The 18,955-nt window shown below is 43.4% G+C and overlaps 1 protein-coding gene across 3 annotated transcripts in view; it reads right to left on the bottom strand.

The window, feature by feature from the left end:
* Positions 1–13,707, bottom strand: part of CADPS2 (calcium dependent secretion activator 2) — a 484,731-nt gene extending 471,024 nt beyond the window's left edge. Inside the window, exon 1 of one of the 3 annotated variants that reach the window (XR_013814316.1) lies at positions 13,208–13,703. Coding sequence is in view for 2 of the 3 variants with exons in the window: in XM_079786439.1 (XP_079642565.1) it covers positions 13,208–13,546 (339 nt within the window). In the remaining variant the exon portion in view is untranslated. Of the gene's footprint in view, positions 1–13,207 lie in introns of all 3 variants that reach the window. The other 2 variants (XM_079786439.1, XM_079786438.1) reach the window with 2 other exon arrangements.
* Positions 13,708–18,955: the final 5,248 nt, after the last annotated feature.

Raw genomic sequence — 18,955 nt, 5'->3', positions numbered from 1 at the left:
GTTTATAATAGCTGGTTGTTTTGTTTTGTGGGAAGCAGCAAAAGTTATGCTCAGAGACTGTCTTTGCCAGCAAATTATCCCAGGTTTTCTGTCAGAAATATAATAATTTCACAAGCCAATAATATACAGGATAATCTCACTTAATAAGCAAAATAAAGAAATAACATATTTGAAACAAATGACAGATTAATGACACTACTGTCCCAGGCAAAGGGATGTGCACCGTTTAGATGAGGAGGCACTCAGGAGAGTTAGTACCCAACCAAGAACTGTCTTCCAGCTGCCAACACCCAAGTAAACGTCCCATGCTGCTAGAGCCCGCTGCTAGGGAATGCAGATGCCAGTGTTGACAGGCGGGCTGATCTCTTCCAAGGGGCCACAGCAGGGCTGGCTTATCACCAGGGCCAACCAAAGAGTCACCTTGACCACAGCAGAAACTATATGCCCCAAAGACCCCTGGAGAGTGTCTGTTAGCAAAGAGTCACCTCACCCAAGCTGAAACTCGTAAACAGTCCTCACAAACTCTCAGAATTTATACCTAGTATTTTAAATGTCCCCTTGCCATAGTTGCTTCTACCACAAGCTCTTATGGATAAGTCCCACACACACACCCTGACGCTCCGGGAGGCCCTCTCAGCTGCTGGGTTGCTGACTGCTTATGGAGGACAACAGAGTTAGAATGATGGCATCCTGGCCCTGCTTACCTTCATTCTTATATCAAAGAAATGCGGAATGATGACATCCTGCCACAACTTCACATTTGAATCAAAGCAACTCTTTTTCTCCCCCCTTTGTCATAAGTAGATTAAAACAACTTAGGTCATAAACAAGTGGATTTACAATTATAATAAACCTATACACAACACTGGCTAATGCCTCTAGGCAAACCATGCTGAATGAGCAAACGTTTCTTTTGAAATTCCTTTCTCCAACCAGAAGTTTACATTTCATCATATCAAGATCATTTTAAAATCCTACTTCAGTTAATAGCTCCATTAATACACAGGGGAGTCAAAGATAAAACCACAAAGTCATATATGAAATTAAAACATAAGAAAAATAGGGAATATTTTCATTACACACATATGAATACCCTGTTGTCATGTTCTTTGATTCTCCTAAGCAAATTTTACTAGTATATTACTCTGTGTACTTACATAAAGCCAAGATGCAAGCAAAGAGAAAACACCTGTTTGTTAATGACTATCTTCAGTATGATGAAAATTCATCCAAATTGATGAAAATTCATCCAAATAGAAACGTTTCGAGGTTTGTAAGTGTGCTAAAAACCAGTAGGATGATTTCAACAAGCTGTGTCACCTTAAAGAAAGCAAACACCATTCTTTACCACCTGGCCTTCCATTCCAACTTCACATAAAAATGTCCAAGAGTTGAAAGACATGATCCTGTAGGCAGATTGAATGGAAACAAGTTCCTTGCACAACAAATACTTTTAAAGACAAAAGGATTATTGTAGCATTTTAGAACCCCCTAAAAACAAAGACAAGAACATAAAATCATTTGAGAAAGGGGAAAAAAGGTCACTTAAAAGTGAAACCACACTTCAAGCTTTTCATTAGCAACACTGGATGCTAAAACACTATGGAGTAATCATGCCTTCAAAGTTCTGAGGGAGAATGAGTTCAACCCAGACTTCCATGCCCAGTCAATTTTCCCATCAGAATAAACAAAGTCTCAGACCTGCATGGATTCAGACGATTTATCACACTTTCTTATAAAGGTGCATGTGAAAAAGTTCAAACAAAGTGAGGGAATTGCCCCAGCTGGTTTGGCTCAGTGGAGAGAGCGCCAGCCTGTGGACTAAAGGGTCCGAGTTTGATTCCAGTCAAGGGCTCATGCCCAGGTTGTGGGCTCGATCCCCAGTAGGGGGCATGCAGGAGGCAGCCAATCAATGATTCCCTCTCATCATTGATGTTTCTCTCTCTCCCTCTCCCTTCCTCTCTGAAATTAATAAAAATATTTTAAAAAATGAGAGAATAGGAAAACAGTGTCTCCAACTCAAAAGGAACTATGAGAATGACATCTCTCAGCCTGCTGTCCAAACACAGACTCAGAAATTAGTTGAGTCAGAGAAAGGCTACAGGAGGAACATATCTGGGCGAGGAAGGTAAAAACAAGAAATTAGTGCTTCCCTTTAGAATATTGACTCTCAAACCTAATCAGACACAACATCCCATGTGCTGAGAATCCCCTCCACCTCTGGCCTCCAGAGCCATTCTCCCCTATTGTCCACACTACTCTGCGCCTTGGGAGGCTAATGAACCGCAACAGCCAAGTATGTTTTGCTCCACATCTTCTCATAGGGTTTCCCTTTGGGTGAAGTGTCAGCAGGAAACCAGAGGGAGGGAAGGAAGAGCAAGAGGAGATTTACTCCCTTCACTCCCTCCCTACCATGCCCAGTGGTCAGTGACTAGTTCTTCACCTGTAGACCTGAGCTTCTTTCTCCCACAGCTTTAGTTCCTGCCCAGCTCAGGCCACAGCTCCCTCCTTTTGCCCATGGAGGCTGAGGGGTAAGTAAGGGCATTCCTCTGCAGCCAACTATTGAGTACTCCAACATCCCTCATTGGTTCCATTAAACCTGTCAGACCCTCTGTAGTTTGTGACTTGCTCCCTTGGAGTATGACAGCTATTTCCTACTGGGCCCTGCTAAGCCCCTTTTTAAAAGAAAACAAAATAACCCTTTTGCTACACAGAAATAACATCTATTACCAGGTTATATTATCTGCACAGATGTTTTAAAAATTATAAATACATGATCCTAACTGGAATCTATAATAATAAAAGCATAATATGCTAATTAGACCGGACAGCCGAACGACCTTCTGGACGTCCTTCCAGACATCCTTCCAGATGACCTTCCAGACAAAGCCAGGGCTGTGAGGTCCAAGGCAAGCTGCCGCGGCTATGAGGGCCAAGCCCCTTGCAAAAATTTCATGCATCGGGCCTCTAGTAGAAATAATAAAGTGAAATAACATGTATCTTAGTATGTAAATGCTTAGGCATAGCTGGTCTAGAACATAAACTAGATGCCTAGACCCTCTTATATAATGTAGGAATCTAAACTTAAGGGAAGTTAGAAAATATTTAACTGTTGTCAACACTATGCTTTACTTTTGACATTTTGACATAAGGGCTAAATCGTTTTTGTATATATCTATAAAATCAAGGAGAATGTGACAACTGTAAGTGAAGGCTGACACAAGCATCCTGCATTGATAACACAAATGTCACAAGCATCATTGCTGTTGGTGACATTATTTCCAAAAACGATGAGCAATTCTCAGAAAAGTTCCTAACAAAATAAAGTGCAATCTTCCCTCCATTTACCCAAGAGTTGTATTTCTAGAAAAAAATAATTACATATTAAACCCTGTGACTCAAATAATTATAAACTATCTTTACCAACGTAAGTGTCCATGTGAACATGCAAATGCCATGTGTGATGGACAATTCATCATGCATTTCAGGATGTGTAGAATCCCTGGATCCCTACTAAATACCAGTAGTAACCCCTAATCATTGAGAAAACCAAAAACACCCCACAATTATTTTTTTAAGTTTATTTTAACTATTGTTTCCATTTATTTATTTATTTTTAATACATTTTTATTGATTTCAGAGGGGAAGGGAGGGAAGAGAGAGATAGAAACATCAGTGATGAGAGGGAATCACCGATCGGCTGCCTCCCGCACACCCCCCATTGGAGACTGAGCCTGCAACCCAGGCATGTGCCCCTGATGGGAATCGAACCCAGGACCCTTCAATCTGCAGGCCGAGGCTCTATCCACTAAGTCAAACCAGCTAGGGCCACACTTATTTTAAACATCTGCTTAAAGGGTACTACCATCCCCCTTAAGAACTACTGGCTTATAATATTGTCCACTGTGAAAAGGCAATGAAAGGAGACAGTGTCCCTCAGCCCAGCCTGCACCCTCTCCAATCTGGGACCCCTTGAGGAATGTCTGACTGCCCCTCGAGGGATGTCTGACTGCCCCTTTAGGCCCGATCCCGGTAGGATCAGACCTAAACAGGCAGCTGGACATCCCTCTCACAATCCAGGACTGCTGCCTCCCAACTGCTCGCCTGCCTGCCTTCATGATTGCCCCTAACCGCTTCTGCCTGCCAGCCTGATCAACCCCTAACCACTCTCCTGCCAGCCTGATTGATGCCTAACTGCTCCTCTGCCAGCCCGATTGCCCCTAACTGCCCTCCCCTGCAGGCCTGGTCCCCCCCAACTGCTCTCCCCTGCAGGCTTGGGTCCCCCCCAACTGCCCTTCCCTGCAGGCCCGGGTCCCCCCAACTTCCCTTCCCTGAAGGCCCAGTCGCCCCCAACTTGCCTCCTCTGCTGGCCTGATCACCCCTAACTGCCCTCCCCTGCAGGCTTGATCGCCCCCAACTGCCCTCCCTTGTAGGCCTGGTCCCTCCCAACTGCACTCCTCTGCTGGCCTGATGGCCCACAACTGCCCTCCCTTGCAGACCTGGTCCCTCCCCTGATGGCCATCTTGTGGCAGCCATCTTGTGTCCACATGGGGCAGCCATCTTGTGTGTTGGAATGACAGTCAATTTGTATATTACTCTTTTATTAGATAGGATTTAAAACATTACTAGTTAAAAAGTGAAAAGGGTTCCTTCTGGGCATGTGACTAGGAAGGGAAAGGAATGGGACAGGGGACTATTGCTTTTTTAAAAATATATATTTTATTGATTTTTGAGATAGAGGGAGAGGGAGAAAGAAACATTTATGTGAGAGAGAAACATCTATCATCAGCCTCCCACATGCACCCCGACAGGGGATCAAGCACCCAACCTGGGTATGTGCCCTAATGTGCATGGGACAATATCAACCAACTGAGCCACCACACCTTTGGCTCTATTGCTTTTTATTGTTAAGATCTTCAAGACTTGTCTTTTTAACCACTTGAATACATTATTTTAACAGAACGCTTAAATATTTTTAGCATGTTTTAATTTCAAAATAACAGTATTTTAGCATATTGCTCATTATAATGTATTTGTGTACTTGGTTAAATAATGTTGAATAAATACTACCTACATTCCATATTACCTTTTAGTCTACAACCCTATTTAAACCTGAACCACTGCCACAACCTCCTAACTCCCAACTTCCTGCTTCTACTCTTGCCCCTTTAGTCAATTCTCATGGCTGTACAACTTTAAGGCAGTGCTTTAAATTCCATGAAACTGGTATACCCTCAAGTTCTGCAACGTAGTGGCACTATCTATTCTCATCTCAAAGAGATCTTTTCAGAATCTTAATCAGATCCCTTCTTGAACTTGCTCAAAACTTGTCAATAGCTTCTCATCACACTTAAATTTTTATCTTACCGTCACCTAAAGAATTCATATAAGCTAGCCCTATCTCTCCAGACTCTTCATCTTCAAGTGGCTCAACCCTTCACTTAATTTCAAGTTCTGCTCAACCACTACCTGCTCCTCAGAGGCTTTCTCTGACCACTCGACCTGAAACAGCCAATGATGCCAAACTCCCTCCCACAGTCACTAGATATTCCTTATTACGTAAATCCATATACTTGTTGATCACCCATCCCTCTGCTAGAATATACGTTCCTAAGGGCTGTCTTGTCCACATCTCTATTCCCAGTGCTTAAAATACTGCCTAGCATACATATCTGTTCAAACATTTTTTGTTAAATGCCATATGCTTTATAGAATGAAAAATTTATTTTATGAAGGAATATTATGAGAAAATAAATTTAAAAAACTCTTTGAAGATCTACTCCATGCCAGACACTATGCTAGTTGCTGTTCAGAAATCTTACATAATCTTCATGGCATCTTGCTGAAGTATTAGTCATTTGACAAAGGAGGTGACAGCAATGTAGAGAGGACAGTGAAGGGCAGAGCCCTACTCTCCTACACACAGGTTCCCACAAACGACACAGAACACTGAGAGTGGGAAAGCCAAACAAAGAAAAGGGAGACAATGTAGGAGGGGAGACATACATTTCCACTGAGATAAAAACGTATTACAAAACCTGGTTGCATCCCAGTTTTCAGTTTATGTATTTGTACAAGTTCTTCGAGTCTGATTGTTTCATTCACAATTGAAATGAAAAACAGCTAAACTTAATAAGCATACTTTGGTCTTTGTCTCAGTTCTACCAGATTTGAAGTCTATGCTTATCACTAATAATTTTTATTTCACTTCTAAAAAACAAAAGAACAAAATTTTTAAAAACCTCCACACTGTCTTCCATTTTGAGTTTATTCTTATATACGATGTGAAAGTGTTCTAGTTTCATTTTTTTTGCATGTATCTGTCCAGTTTCCCCAACGCAATTTATTGAAGAGACTGTGTTTACCCTAATGTATATGCTTTCCTCCACTGTCACAGAATAATTGGCCATATAGGTGCAGGTATTATTTTCTGGGCTCTCTATTCTGTTCTATTGATCTATGCTTCTGTTTTTATACCAGTACTATGCTGTTTTGATTATTACAGCCTTGTAGTATAGTTTGATATCAGGTAGTGTGATACCTCCCACTTTGTTCTTCTTTTTCAAGATTGTAGTGGCTATTCAGGGTCTTCTGTGGTTCCTAGATTATTAAGATGTGTGGGGTTCTTTGTTCCTTATGAGAGCGTCCCTATTGCCTTTTTCTTAATATGGAATATTAATATGGAAAACTGGTTTAATTACTCAGTAATCTTAATCAAATACTTTCACCTTGCTTAGGTGAAAATAAGCAATTTCCCTGTAGCTTTGCAGTCTGAAACATTGGTTTTCAACCTTGGTTGTAGATTGGAATCACCTGGGAAGCTTTAAGACTACCCAGAGATTGATTTAATTAATCTGGGGCACAACCTGGATAATGGCATTGAAAGTCCCCCAAGGTGTTTCTACTGTGCAGCTAAGGATAAGAATCACAGGTGTTTTTCTTTTCAAAAAGGAAATCATATCCAAACACTCAAGTAACTTAAACAGTGATCATAAAATGAAATGTTGTAGATTTAAGACAACAGTTCCATAATTTGATTCTTAAATATTCCTAAAACCCTGGAAAAGGTGTCCTTTGTTTCAATAATGCATCCACTATTTACAATCATTAGGTCTTTTCTAGCCTAAAAACTGAAACAACATGTGACTATGCAACCCACGTCTTCCTTCCCAAAGAAAGGTCTAAATTAATTTGAAATGCATGTAAAGGAACACAATAACTCAAAAGAGACCTGCCTCACAGCCAAATAACTGGTAGGATTTTCCATTCAGAATGCCTATATTTCATAACCTGGCAATTGGCTTCCTTTCGTTTTGCTTTGAAGGTCTTTAATGACCTTACAAACTGTGCTTTTTATCTTGTGAGTGTACAAATGAAGAGGACTGTTTCCGTTAACAAACAGACCGACAAAAACTGAAGAGAAACCACAACATGACAATATTTCACTTTATAGGCAGTCATTGTGTATTAAAATTACAGCTGATTTTTGAAAGAGAAAAGCAAATGCCGATATTACTTAATCTGTTTGAGTTCTCATTCATACAACTCATTTCACCAAATTAAGTTCTGTGGTCTCAAGACACCCTGATGGAGGGTTAGATGGATCAGTTGAAGCAACAATCATTTTCCTCCAAGATACTGTTTAAGACCAGTCTCAAGTTTTACTTTTACGTGTGGTTTCCAACTCACTCCCCTCAGGACAGCAGCAAACAACAAAACCTATCTCTTCTGTATTTGCACCAGAACATCCCAAAGCCCCAGGGAGCACAAAGGATGGATTTTTAGACTATCCCCACATCTGCTGGAACCCTGCAAGCAAGAAAGCAAGGATACTGTGGGGTTCCTACAAGCGCTGCGTGCCTCTTGGGATTGGTAGTGGGAAAGGGTCTCTTTGAAGTTATTACTTGCACACCAAAAGGTACTACCACTTTTATGGCTTTCTTTAGAAGGGCGGGGTGAGTCCTGGTGGTCTCAAAACACGTTTATGGAACATTAGTTTCCACAGCAAACTAAAAACTATAAGACTCCTCTTTTGCCTTTATGGTATCCTTCCTCCATCCTATACGTCGCTAATTCTTTGAGGCAGACTAAATGGGACCCTTCCACATATCCAGACATTTACTCATTTCTTAGCCTCCAGGCACTGCACTGAGAACGTATCGGGCCACCATTGTATTTCAGTCCCAAAAGATGGAACAATAGCATAAGCATTGAGGCACAATGACTCCTGCCATAAGGTAAGCGATTCTCCATCTTCGTAAATCTGTAGCTAATCTATAATAATAAAAGCATAATATGCAAATCAACCGAATGTCCGAACAGCAGAATGACCGCCCGGATGACATGCTATGACACGCACTGGTGCCAGGCCAGCCAAGGCTGGTGTGATGCAATTAGTTGGGGGGCCCCGCCATCACCCTACAATCACCCCACAGAGGGAGGCCCAGGCCACCCTCTGCAAGGTGATGGATTGGGGGGGGGGGGCACGGGGTTCCACAATCAATCTCACTGCAGAGGGAGGCCCAGGCCACCAACCAGCGGGCTGTGGTGGGTAGACGAGGCCTCCCTATACAGGGCGATCTATCACAGGGCTCCCGGACTCCGAGTGCATGAATTTTGTGCACCGGGCATCTAGTATTTTATAAAAGTGGTTCTTTCCCTGAGCGGAGGGATAACATAAGCAGTCAGAAGATTGAAAATCAAAACAGAACAAAAACAAAACCCCAAAAATACTACCATTTCTAAAGAGGGACAGAAGTGTCCACTTTACTGTAGTATAATATTCGGATGGGAGAGAGTTGAAGGCAAGAGCCCACTGTGAATTATTATTTCACCAATACTATTTCCTCACAATGCTCTCTTCCTGATCAATTTTAGTTAAGGAGCTTATTCTCCCCCATCCCCATCTGCAATTTCACAGTATTATTTGTATACATTAGTCAAATTTAGAATTAACAAGAAAAATTGTGTGAAGTGGTGGGAGTAATTATATAAAAAGGTTTAATAAGGCCCAATTTAGTGTGATTACAGTGACAATGCACATAAAAATGCAAAGAACGTGGGTACATGAAGCATGTAGAAAGTTATGAGGTACCATTTCAATCTTCTTAATTCCCTCTTCATTATTTCTAGTTTAAAAAATAGTTGGCTCCTTTTTAACATCTGACTTTAACTTAATAAAAACAAAAATAATGAACATAGCAACCACCAACTAGAAACCTATAAACTCCTGGCTAACCAAAACGATTCCTACTTTAAGTCAAGCACATATGAAAGACAGTTATAATTTGAGAATTATAGTTTGTAAACCCACAGCTACGTGAGTGAATGTACTTAAATCACTTCTGTGGGTATCATGTTTGCCAGGTTCTCCCTACCTTCTAACCACCACGAACTCCTTTTATCACTTTTTTCTCCTGGATCTCAATTTTTTCCCAAAGGTTCAACAAACAAATTGCCTAAAGCAATAACTGACTTGCTTTATCTGTGTCATTGTTTTCCGGTTTCAACACTGATCCCACCTTTAACCAATGATATAGAACCACCCAAAGTTCATCTTTACTGGCCTTAGCAGTGAGATAGTGCCAAGGTAATCAAAGTAAATAAGCATCAGAGGCTTACACACTGCTCAGACAAAGCCATTTTGCCATTGGCAATCTACTTCACACTCTTATTACGTATGTCCACTTAGGAAGTGTGCCCACTGGTGCAGAACCTTATCAGTGCCCGGGCCACACGCCGCCCCCACCACCACCACCACCCAGAATTTCCTGAAAAGTCACTCGGAGGGCCTAACTGGCATAGGGTAACAACCGTTGTTCCTCAGCATTGAAATTTCCCAGCCAAAATCAAAGACAGACATGTTTTGGTCAACTGTGAGTTTAAAGCTATTAAGCTTTCTCAAACAGTTCATGGATGAGCCCTTCACTAGCTTTGTGGGCCTTTGGAGCCAATTGAAAAACAACACTGAGAGCTGAAACCGGTTTGGGTCAGTGGATAGAGCGTCGGCCTGCGGACTGAAGGGTCCCAGGTTCGATTCCGGTCAAGGGCATGTACATTGGTTGCAGGCACATCCCCAGTAGGGGTTGTGCAAGAGGCAGCTGATCGATGTCTCTCTATCATCGATGTTTCTAACTCTCTATCCCTCTCTCTTCCTCTCTGTAAAAAAAATCAATAAAATATATTAAAAAAAACACACACAAAAAAAAAAACAAAAAACACTGCGGCTCCTCAGAGGCCACCAGCCCTAACAGTGAGAGGGCTCTGCCTGGCAAGGTAAGGCTCTTATCTCCCATTCATTTTCTTCATTTACAAAATGAGGACCCTTTTTTCAGATCCCAATTTCTGAGTTCTAAATTCACCAAGTTGAAAGAAGTGACTTGGGGTGGGAAACACACAATACAATATACAGATGATGTATTGTAAAATTGTATACCTGAAACCTGTGTAATTTTATTAACCAATTATATTTAAAAAAAAGAAAGAAGTGAGTAGCAATATGCATTTCAATGACAACAATTTAAGCTATTAAATCCTTTTATGGGATGTCTGCCTACTTGAAGACAGTATAAAAATATACAATAGCTTGTGATTTTGTAATTATCCTGTTATTTCCTCTGTATAACCCAACTGTATAATTCAAGATTGGCCTGTGCATCAAATTCGCAAAAATATAGTTTATTACCATTTCAGAGAAGCATCCTATAAGTATGCTCTGAAAATGAACGACTCAAAACAGTCCAGGATGAAATCTGTCAAGAATTGCTCCAGCTCCCCTTAGCAAACAACATGTTAAAAAAAAAAAAAAAAAAAAAAGGTATGAGGTGCCTTTTGAATAAGTTTGACTACTTAGGTTGTTGTAGGGTTTCCTCCTTTTTTTTAATTAAAAAAAAAATTCGCAAAAGTTAATCTGACTGCACTCAATGCTCTCAACCTTTAGAAAAATTTCCAAGTATTCCAAATTATTTTTGAACAGAACACATGCGGTAGAGTTGGGAATGCACCTGTTTGCCAACACAATTTCTGGAGAAACATTCTACACTCTACAGGGCATATCTCATTTTACTGCACTTCGCTTTACTGCGCTTCACAGATGTGTGGGTTTGGGGCTTTTTGTTTGTTTGTTTTTGGGGAGGAGGTGGTGCAAATTGAAGGCAAGACCCTCCAGCTGCAAAAAGATTAAGACTCGCTTTATTGAGATGGTCTGGAAGGGAACCTGCAACATCTGAGGCCTGAACAGGTGTCGTCAGAGAGGTCGGCTCTAGCTGAACAAGCAAGGGAAAATTTGTCTCATTACCAAAATCCAACAAGTACACACAGTATAAAGCAGCTACTACTAAGTTGCAAAAAATATTTTCAAAGATAATATTCCAAATGGGACAGCATCTTAATGTCACCAAACTTTTGTGTGTGTGTTTTTTTAAGAATTTAATGCCCCAAAAATAAGTGCTAATGCAATATGAGTGAAAAACACTGGAGACTGGATGATATTCATGAACTCGATATGACCACTTATCACAGGGTGCCCCCCAAAAAATATACACACATGTTAACAGCTGACAGCTCAATTTTGAAAATGAAACGTATTTTAATAAACACTGCCTTTATAATTATTCAAAGTGTGTGTATACATTTGGGGGGCACCTATATTTGTCCAAAGTTACACTTGGTTTAAGAATGACTACTGAAATTGAAAGTCACTTGACCTACAGAATTGAGAAGAGGGAAGAGGTGACTGCATCTCCACAGCAAGCTACAGACAAGAGAAAGTATGGTACTGGCCTAGGGGTGAATGGAAGGCTCACAAAACTCCCCGGTGCACTCAAATCTGATCTAAGGAATGGGGTCATCAATTATGCCAATTGGTCTGGGATTAGAAATGCTGCTCTGACACCTTTCTCTCCTCCAAAAACCAGAGGTCTACTCAGAGGATCCCTACCTCTTTTCCATCCCTGGGGTTGTGACTCTGAAGAGGGTTGGGTATTTTTGAAGGGTCTGTGTAATTAGCTTCCAGCTGCAGAGAAGCGTCCTATAAGCATGCCCTGAAAACGAACGATTCAAAACAGCTGCTTAGGTTGGGCCTGTTTTAAAAGAGGATGGGTGCACAGGGTTAGGATGGTGTGGGGAGACTGCCTTGACACTGAAATGCAGGTTTTCAAAACTCAATTCGAAAGCTCCCCAAATTTCTAAGTGCCTCATCCGCTAAAGTTAATACTCCCGGAAACTAACAAACACCTGTGCGTCTAGGTAAGCACGCCTTGGGCAATCTCTCTAGGTCTCCACATCTGCTCCCAAACCAAGGAGACGGTTATATATTTCTACCGAACCTTCTAGGTTCAGCATTCCATTAGAGAGACTGTCTACACCGGTTCTGCTGAAAACACCCAGTTAAGGCAATTTGAGCCATTACTTTTGTCTGCTACAGAACATTAAATCCCTGGGGTCTTCGGCACGCATTTCTCCTGAAACAAACTCCCGACCTCTTGGGGGGGGGGGGGGGGGACAGAGGAGGGGGAGCGGGGAGGGGACATTTGTTTTGAAGTGGTTATGCGTCAATCCTTTATTTTTCTCAATAGTGCGTTTCCCTGGGCCTGGCTGGCCCAGGAATTAGTAACTCACGGTACCTCCACAAAGCTGCGTGCCTTTCGCAGTGTTTAGAGGTGAGGTCCTGGTTTATAAAGCAGTACAGGAAGCTTGTCCATTTTACTTTTTCAGCCACCGAGGCACATTCCCACCCCTTCGCCCTAGGGAAGACTTCCCTCTAACCAGTGCAAGTGTCCGGATTCCACCTGTTTCGCCGGGCTGCACACACTCCTCCCGACCTCCGGCCAGGGCCAGCTCCAGCGGGGCTAGGCGAGCAGGAGGCACCGCAGCCGTGGGAAATTCAAGTGGACCGGGGTTGCGTTCTAACCGGGCCAGAGCCCGGCCCGCCGGGTGCCCCGCCGCAGGGCCGGCGCTGCGCTGCCCGGTCCTACTCGGTCTCACGGACGCCAAGCGGACAGATTCTGCCCAGCCCGGGGCGAAGATGCGTCCGCGGCAACCGATTCCCAGCTGGCTGAGACACCGTCCTCCCCGCCACGGTGCCCCCTGCCCTCCAAGACTAACAACAGCACAGCGTCCTGCGCGGAGCAGAGGAACCGCGGCCGGAGCGCTGCCCGCCCGGGGGCGGGGGGAGTCCAGGAGGCGCGCGGTCCTGCCCGCAACTCACCTTCTGCTGCCTCCGGGCCATGTCTGTGGGCTGCTTGGCGTTGAAGGGGTACGCGATGCATCTCACCACGAAGACGTAGAGCTGCAGGCGGATCCTCCGCTCCTGCTCCTCGTCCAGCTGCCTCTCGGGCTCGTCTCGCCCCTCACTGATCACCGAGGGGCTCGGGCTCCCGGGTCTGACCGCGCCACCGCCGCCCGCGCGCCCCGGCGCGTCCCGCCGCCCTTCCCGAGCCGGGGCGGGCAGCGCTCGCTGCGAACCGCCGGCCGCCGCCGGCACCTCGCGGCTCTCCTCTTCCAGCCCCTCGTCCGACTCCTCTTCGCTGGAGGAAGGGTCCAGCATGGTGCTCGAGCCGCCCCGCCGCTCTGCCCGCGGCCCCGGGTGCCTCACCCCCGGCGGCAGCGCCCGCGGGGCTCGGGGAGCCGCGCGGCTGGCAGCGGCGGCCGCGGAATGAAAGGGAAACTGGCCAGGGCGTTCCGGACACGTCGAGTTAGACTCGGGAGTGTTTCCTACCCCGCGGGCGCAAGGGGCGGGCGGGCGCCGGGAGGAGGACGCGGGCGGGAGAGGGAGAGCCGCCGGGACTAAATAGGCGGAGTTAGCGCGGGGGGTGAGCCCGCGCGCCGGGCCCGGGCCCGCCCACCCCGCGGTCCTTTGGAGCCGGCGGCCCGGGGCGGAGCGGCCCGAGCGCCCGGGCGCAGGTGGGGAACCTGTGGCGCCTACAACACGCAACACGTGGGCCGCACCGCCCGGGCGCGGGCGCGGGGCCGCGGAGTGCGCGTGCGCGCGCTGCCTCAGCTGCCCGCCCGGGTGCCCAGCTTGCAAAGGCGGGGAGCCGCAGGGCGTGCTGGCTCTGTGTGCAGCCCCCCTGGGTGGCCTGGACGGTCGTGACCGCCCCACCCCACTCTTTTTTCTCTCCCGAGCTTCCTTCCTGAGAGGCGGGAGATGGGCGATTTGACCCCCCCACCCCTCTTTCCCAACTCCCTCCCCCACACACACCCCAACCCCCGCAGGTAAGGGAGCTGCCAGAAACTCTCTCGGACCCAAAACTGGTACCCAGGTTTGAACCGGAGCGCGGAAAAGTGGGGCCTTTGCTGTTCTCCAAATAACGTTGGGAAGAGACTTTGAAAAGTCTCTCTCTCTGCTCTGCTGCTGTTTGATCCTCATGGTGAAGTTCAAATGATAGAAGTCAGAGGAACGTTCTTGAAAAGAAAAACAAAGAGCAAAACACGCGAGGCTTAGAAAAATAAAATAAAAAACTTTTTATTCCTGTAGACGCATGAAACAAGATAGATTTTATATTCGCTAAATTGCACACTCATTCAGCTCTCGTAGCTCGATTATTTTCTGGGTTGGGACGCGGGCGACTCCAGGCAGGGAGGGCAGCGGTGTAAACATTTATTCAGCGAACCTTGGAGTGCACGCCCTGTGCCCAGCACCTTGGAGGATTGGGCCGAGCCTTCGGCGCACTGGGGCACACAGCTCTGGGTCGCTGTTGGCTCTGGCCTCCAGTGGGCGTCTCCTAGCTGCACCAGAAGCCTATCTCATCTGCGCAGATTTCTCAGTCCCAAAGCCGGAACCACCTGGACGTGTCTGAGATTTTGTTTATGTTCTTCATACCGACAGAGCGGGGGAAATCAGGAAAACGGGGCATTCAACCCACGGGGCAGTGTGCCGTGGCCAAGCTGGCAGGGAGGTGATAAAGCACAGTGGTGGTATCACTGAGCGGATGAAATGACTGCCTCTGAGTTTGTCTACCCCGTGGCCAAATAGCAGTTGTGGCTTTTTCAAGCCACTGCCACAGTTAGGGAAACAAGAGAGAGGCGTTCCTTCTGCATTGAGTGACATTCTCCCTAGCTGGGATAGAAAGGCAAGCAGGCGATGACTCCTTCTTGTCAATTTATCAATCTTTAATGGGTGCTCACAGTGATAAGAGGGGTTCTCTGAAGGCATGACTGATCGCCGAATGCCAAGGAATAGAAAATCTCAAAAACTGATACTAGTACATTTAAAGACAGTGTTTCACTTCTGGCAAAGTGAACAATAAATGGCAAACTTATCCATGTAAGTCCTAGTATCTAGTGCTTATATTCACAATTTGCAAAGTTTTGTGAATGTCACCGAAGTAACCCTTTGAGAAAGGGGATGATGATGATGATGACAATTACCATTTACATGTTTTGTTCCAGGTACAGCACTAATCCCTTTATATAATCTCATTTATTTTTAGTTCCGTTGTACAGATAAGGAACCTGAGACTGAAAGAACCTTCTTTTCTACAGAACTAACTAATGGAACAAGGACTCAACATAGTAAATCGCTTCTTGTTCCAAATAGTAGCTTTTACTACTACAATTTGTCTAATTATAAATCAGTATATACTAAATGTGTAATGTTTATTAAACTGATAACTAAAATAATTTAGTTCCTACGGACATAAAAGTGCATTTGAAATATAGCATCTTTATTGCACTTCCTTTTCTTGCCAAGGAAGGCTATATTTTTTCATTTTCCTTTATTAATTAGTTAATAGTATTTGACATGATGGCTTGTTATTTATTCTCTTCCTATTGAAAATGGTTATCAAATTAAAGATTCCCCAAGCCTTGGGGACCCCACTGGAAACATCTAATAATTTTTAGAATAAGGTATACAGTTTTCTCTATGAAGATGAAAATGGTTCAAAGAACATAAATTAAAGAAATATCCAAAAGACAACAAAGAGAATCTTTAAGCCCTGACTGGGTAGGTCAGTTGGTTAGAACATCCTCCCAATATGCCAAAATTGCCTGTTCAATCCCCAGTCTGGGCATTTTCAAGAATCAACCAATGAATGCATAAATCTGGGCATTTTCAAGAATCAACCAATGAATGCATAAATAAGTGGAACAACAAATTGATGTTTCTCTCTCTCCATTCCTCTCTCTCTCTCTGTCTCTCTAAAATTAATAAATAAAAATTTTAGAAAGGAGAATGTTTAAGGATTTCATTAATTAAACATACTATACATTGTTAAGAAACTAACATACGTTAAAATGATGCTGGGCATACTTAGAAGAACAAGATACAGACTCTGACCTTAATAAGGTTAAAGAACGACAAATGAGAAAAACATTTATTTATTTAAAATAAATGTTTATTTGAAAAAAACAAATCAGAAAATAAATATTGGTATTGCAATCTGATGATCATTTTAATCAACCAGGAGATAATGGTAGTACAGAGAAAAAATACTTCACTGAGGAGAGAGTAAGGAAGGCTTCCAGGATGCTTGACATACATTTTGAAGAATGATTGAGAGCTTCCGGGCAAGGGCACTTTAGGCAGGAGGAACTGCATTTGCAAAGGCATTAAATTATTTGCTTCATTGGACAACTGCAAGTAAACTGGTCTACCAGCAGTGAAGGGTACATATGAAGATGGGGGGGATGAAACTAGAAAGCAAGCAGAGACAAATTCAGCATCGAGCAGAATAGCGGGCAGGCATCCAGGGCCTTGTAAGCCATGCTTTGGAATTTAAAGCATATCCTGAAGAAAACAGGGAAACACTTAAAGGTTTAAGTAAGGTAAGATATAAGGTGATCTGTAACTCTTTTTTTTTTTTTGTTGGTGGTTGTGCCTTTTTTTTTTTCTTTATTGATTAAGGTATTACATATGTGCCCTTATCCCCCCATTGCACACCACCCCCACAGCTTGTGCCCTCACCCCCCTGGTGTCTGTGTCCATTGGTTATGCTTATATGCATGCATACAAGTCCTTTGGTTGATCTCTCCCCCTTCCCCCACCTTCCCCTACCTTCCCTCTGAGGTTTGACGTCTGATCGATGTTTCTCTGTCTCTGGATCTGTTTTTATTCATCAGTTTATGATCTGTAACTCTTAAGAGTCAATCTGGAGTAATGTAAAGGCAGTGAAATCAGAGGCAAGATACCAAGAGATTACTAAGGAAATCTGGGAGGGAAACAATGAGGGCTTGAATATAAGACAAGAGACAAAGAGAGAAGGAAATCTTAGAAGATGAACAAAGGTATTAATACCACATGTATGAGAAACTGAGGGAGAGGGTCAAAGATAGAAGATGATTCCCAAGATAAGATAACTTGACTGATAATGGATGAGATATGGACTTCTAGGAGATGACTAGATTTGGAGAAACATCAAGTTTTGAGGCGCTTATCAAAGAGATCCTAATCTTTGTTGGAAATACAAATGTGATACTCAAATCTAGATAAGGAGATCATGAGCATATAGGTGGTAGTTGAAGCTACAGATATAGATGATCATAAGGTCCAGAGATCCTTTGTTCAGGGTGAGAAGAGAAAGAATAACGGGTCTCTGGGGAACCCTCCCTACCTCCCCGCCAATTAAGGGGTGGATGGAAGAAAAGGAACCTGAAAAGAAAGCCTGACCGTTAAAAATTAATTATGCCCTAATAATTTCTAATGAACATTTTCAACTTTGCAGGTACACTAATGTTCTTAACCAAATTTCTATGAACAATGTTAGCTTTTCAAGTAATTATAACATTAATTGATGCAATGATCTGGGATAATTGAATAAATGATACCCAACATAAGATTGCTATTGGTTTGTGCCATTTCATAAATATAAGAAATACACTGGAATTTAGTCAGTGACTCATTTTAACTTTTGTAAAGGTGAGCATAAAAACAAATTGAAGTTATACTGCTTTTTAATGAAACACCTCTAATGCTGGTAAAAGATGGATGCACAGTTAATAAAATAGAATATAAATGTGTTTTAACAATGATAGTTTAGAAAACAGGTGTGTGACCCGAATAGCTATAGGTGGTCTGTTTGCTGGTTGAGAAGTGATTTGTGCATTTGACCTGAAAGGAAGCTATTAACTCTTTCAAGTCACAGATTAAATCATTCTTTCATTTGAACAGACATTGTTTGGGCACCCACTCTAGGCTATACAGTATTCTGAGTAGATAAAATAAATAAATAAAAGTTTGACCCTAGTTGGTTTGGCTCAGTGGATAGAGCATGGGCCGGAGGCCTGAAGGGCCCAGGTTTCAATTCTGGTCAAGGGCCTATACCTCAGCTGCAGGCTCAATCCCCTCCCCAACTGGGGTGCGTGAGGGAGGCAACCAATCCATGTGTCTCTCTCACATCCACGTTTCTCTGTGTGTGTCTCTCCCTGTCCCTTCCACTCTCTCTAAAAATCAACGGGAAAATATCCTAGGGTGAGGATTAACCAAAAGAAAGTTCGTCCTTGAGGGAATGCATATGAAACAGACATGAGCAAAATAAAAAATTATGGTAATATATGCTCTTGTGGAAATAGAGAACAAAATTCACAAAATACCCCTTAACTGTTTTGGAAGTTATAGTTAAAATTATATTACAACAGAGAGAAGAATCACTTCAGGTCAGTTGGAAAGACCGGATTTGCAAATATGTACCAGAAAATTGTCAACTCACAAACCCAGCTAATAAGAGGAATATGTTTTTACAAAAGTAACATAAAAACAACAAATTTTTGAAACTTTAAGGGGAGTACTTTTATCTTATGAGGCAATAATCCTCCTGGCAACCCCTTCTTCCCTTTTCTCAGCTTTTTCTTTTTCTCCTCTCCAGTTATAAGTTGAGCGCTAGCAGAGAATTATTCTGGGATCCTAATCTTTACAGATAATGGGTAAAAATATATGCAGATGATCAGCACAAATTGACCAGTAAATGAGTGGTCCACACTGATATGCAGACACACAGACACACGATTGTTGTGAAGA

The sequence above is a fragment of the Cnephaeus nilssonii genome (genome assembly GCF_951640355.1).
Source record: "Cnephaeus nilssonii genome assembly, chromosome: 12".
Taxonomy (NCBI): domain Eukaryota; kingdom Metazoa; phylum Chordata; class Mammalia; order Chiroptera; family Vespertilionidae; genus Cnephaeus; species Cnephaeus nilssonii.
Note: the sequence above shows the minus strand (reverse complement) of the source record. Positions and strands in the feature narration are given on the sequence as shown.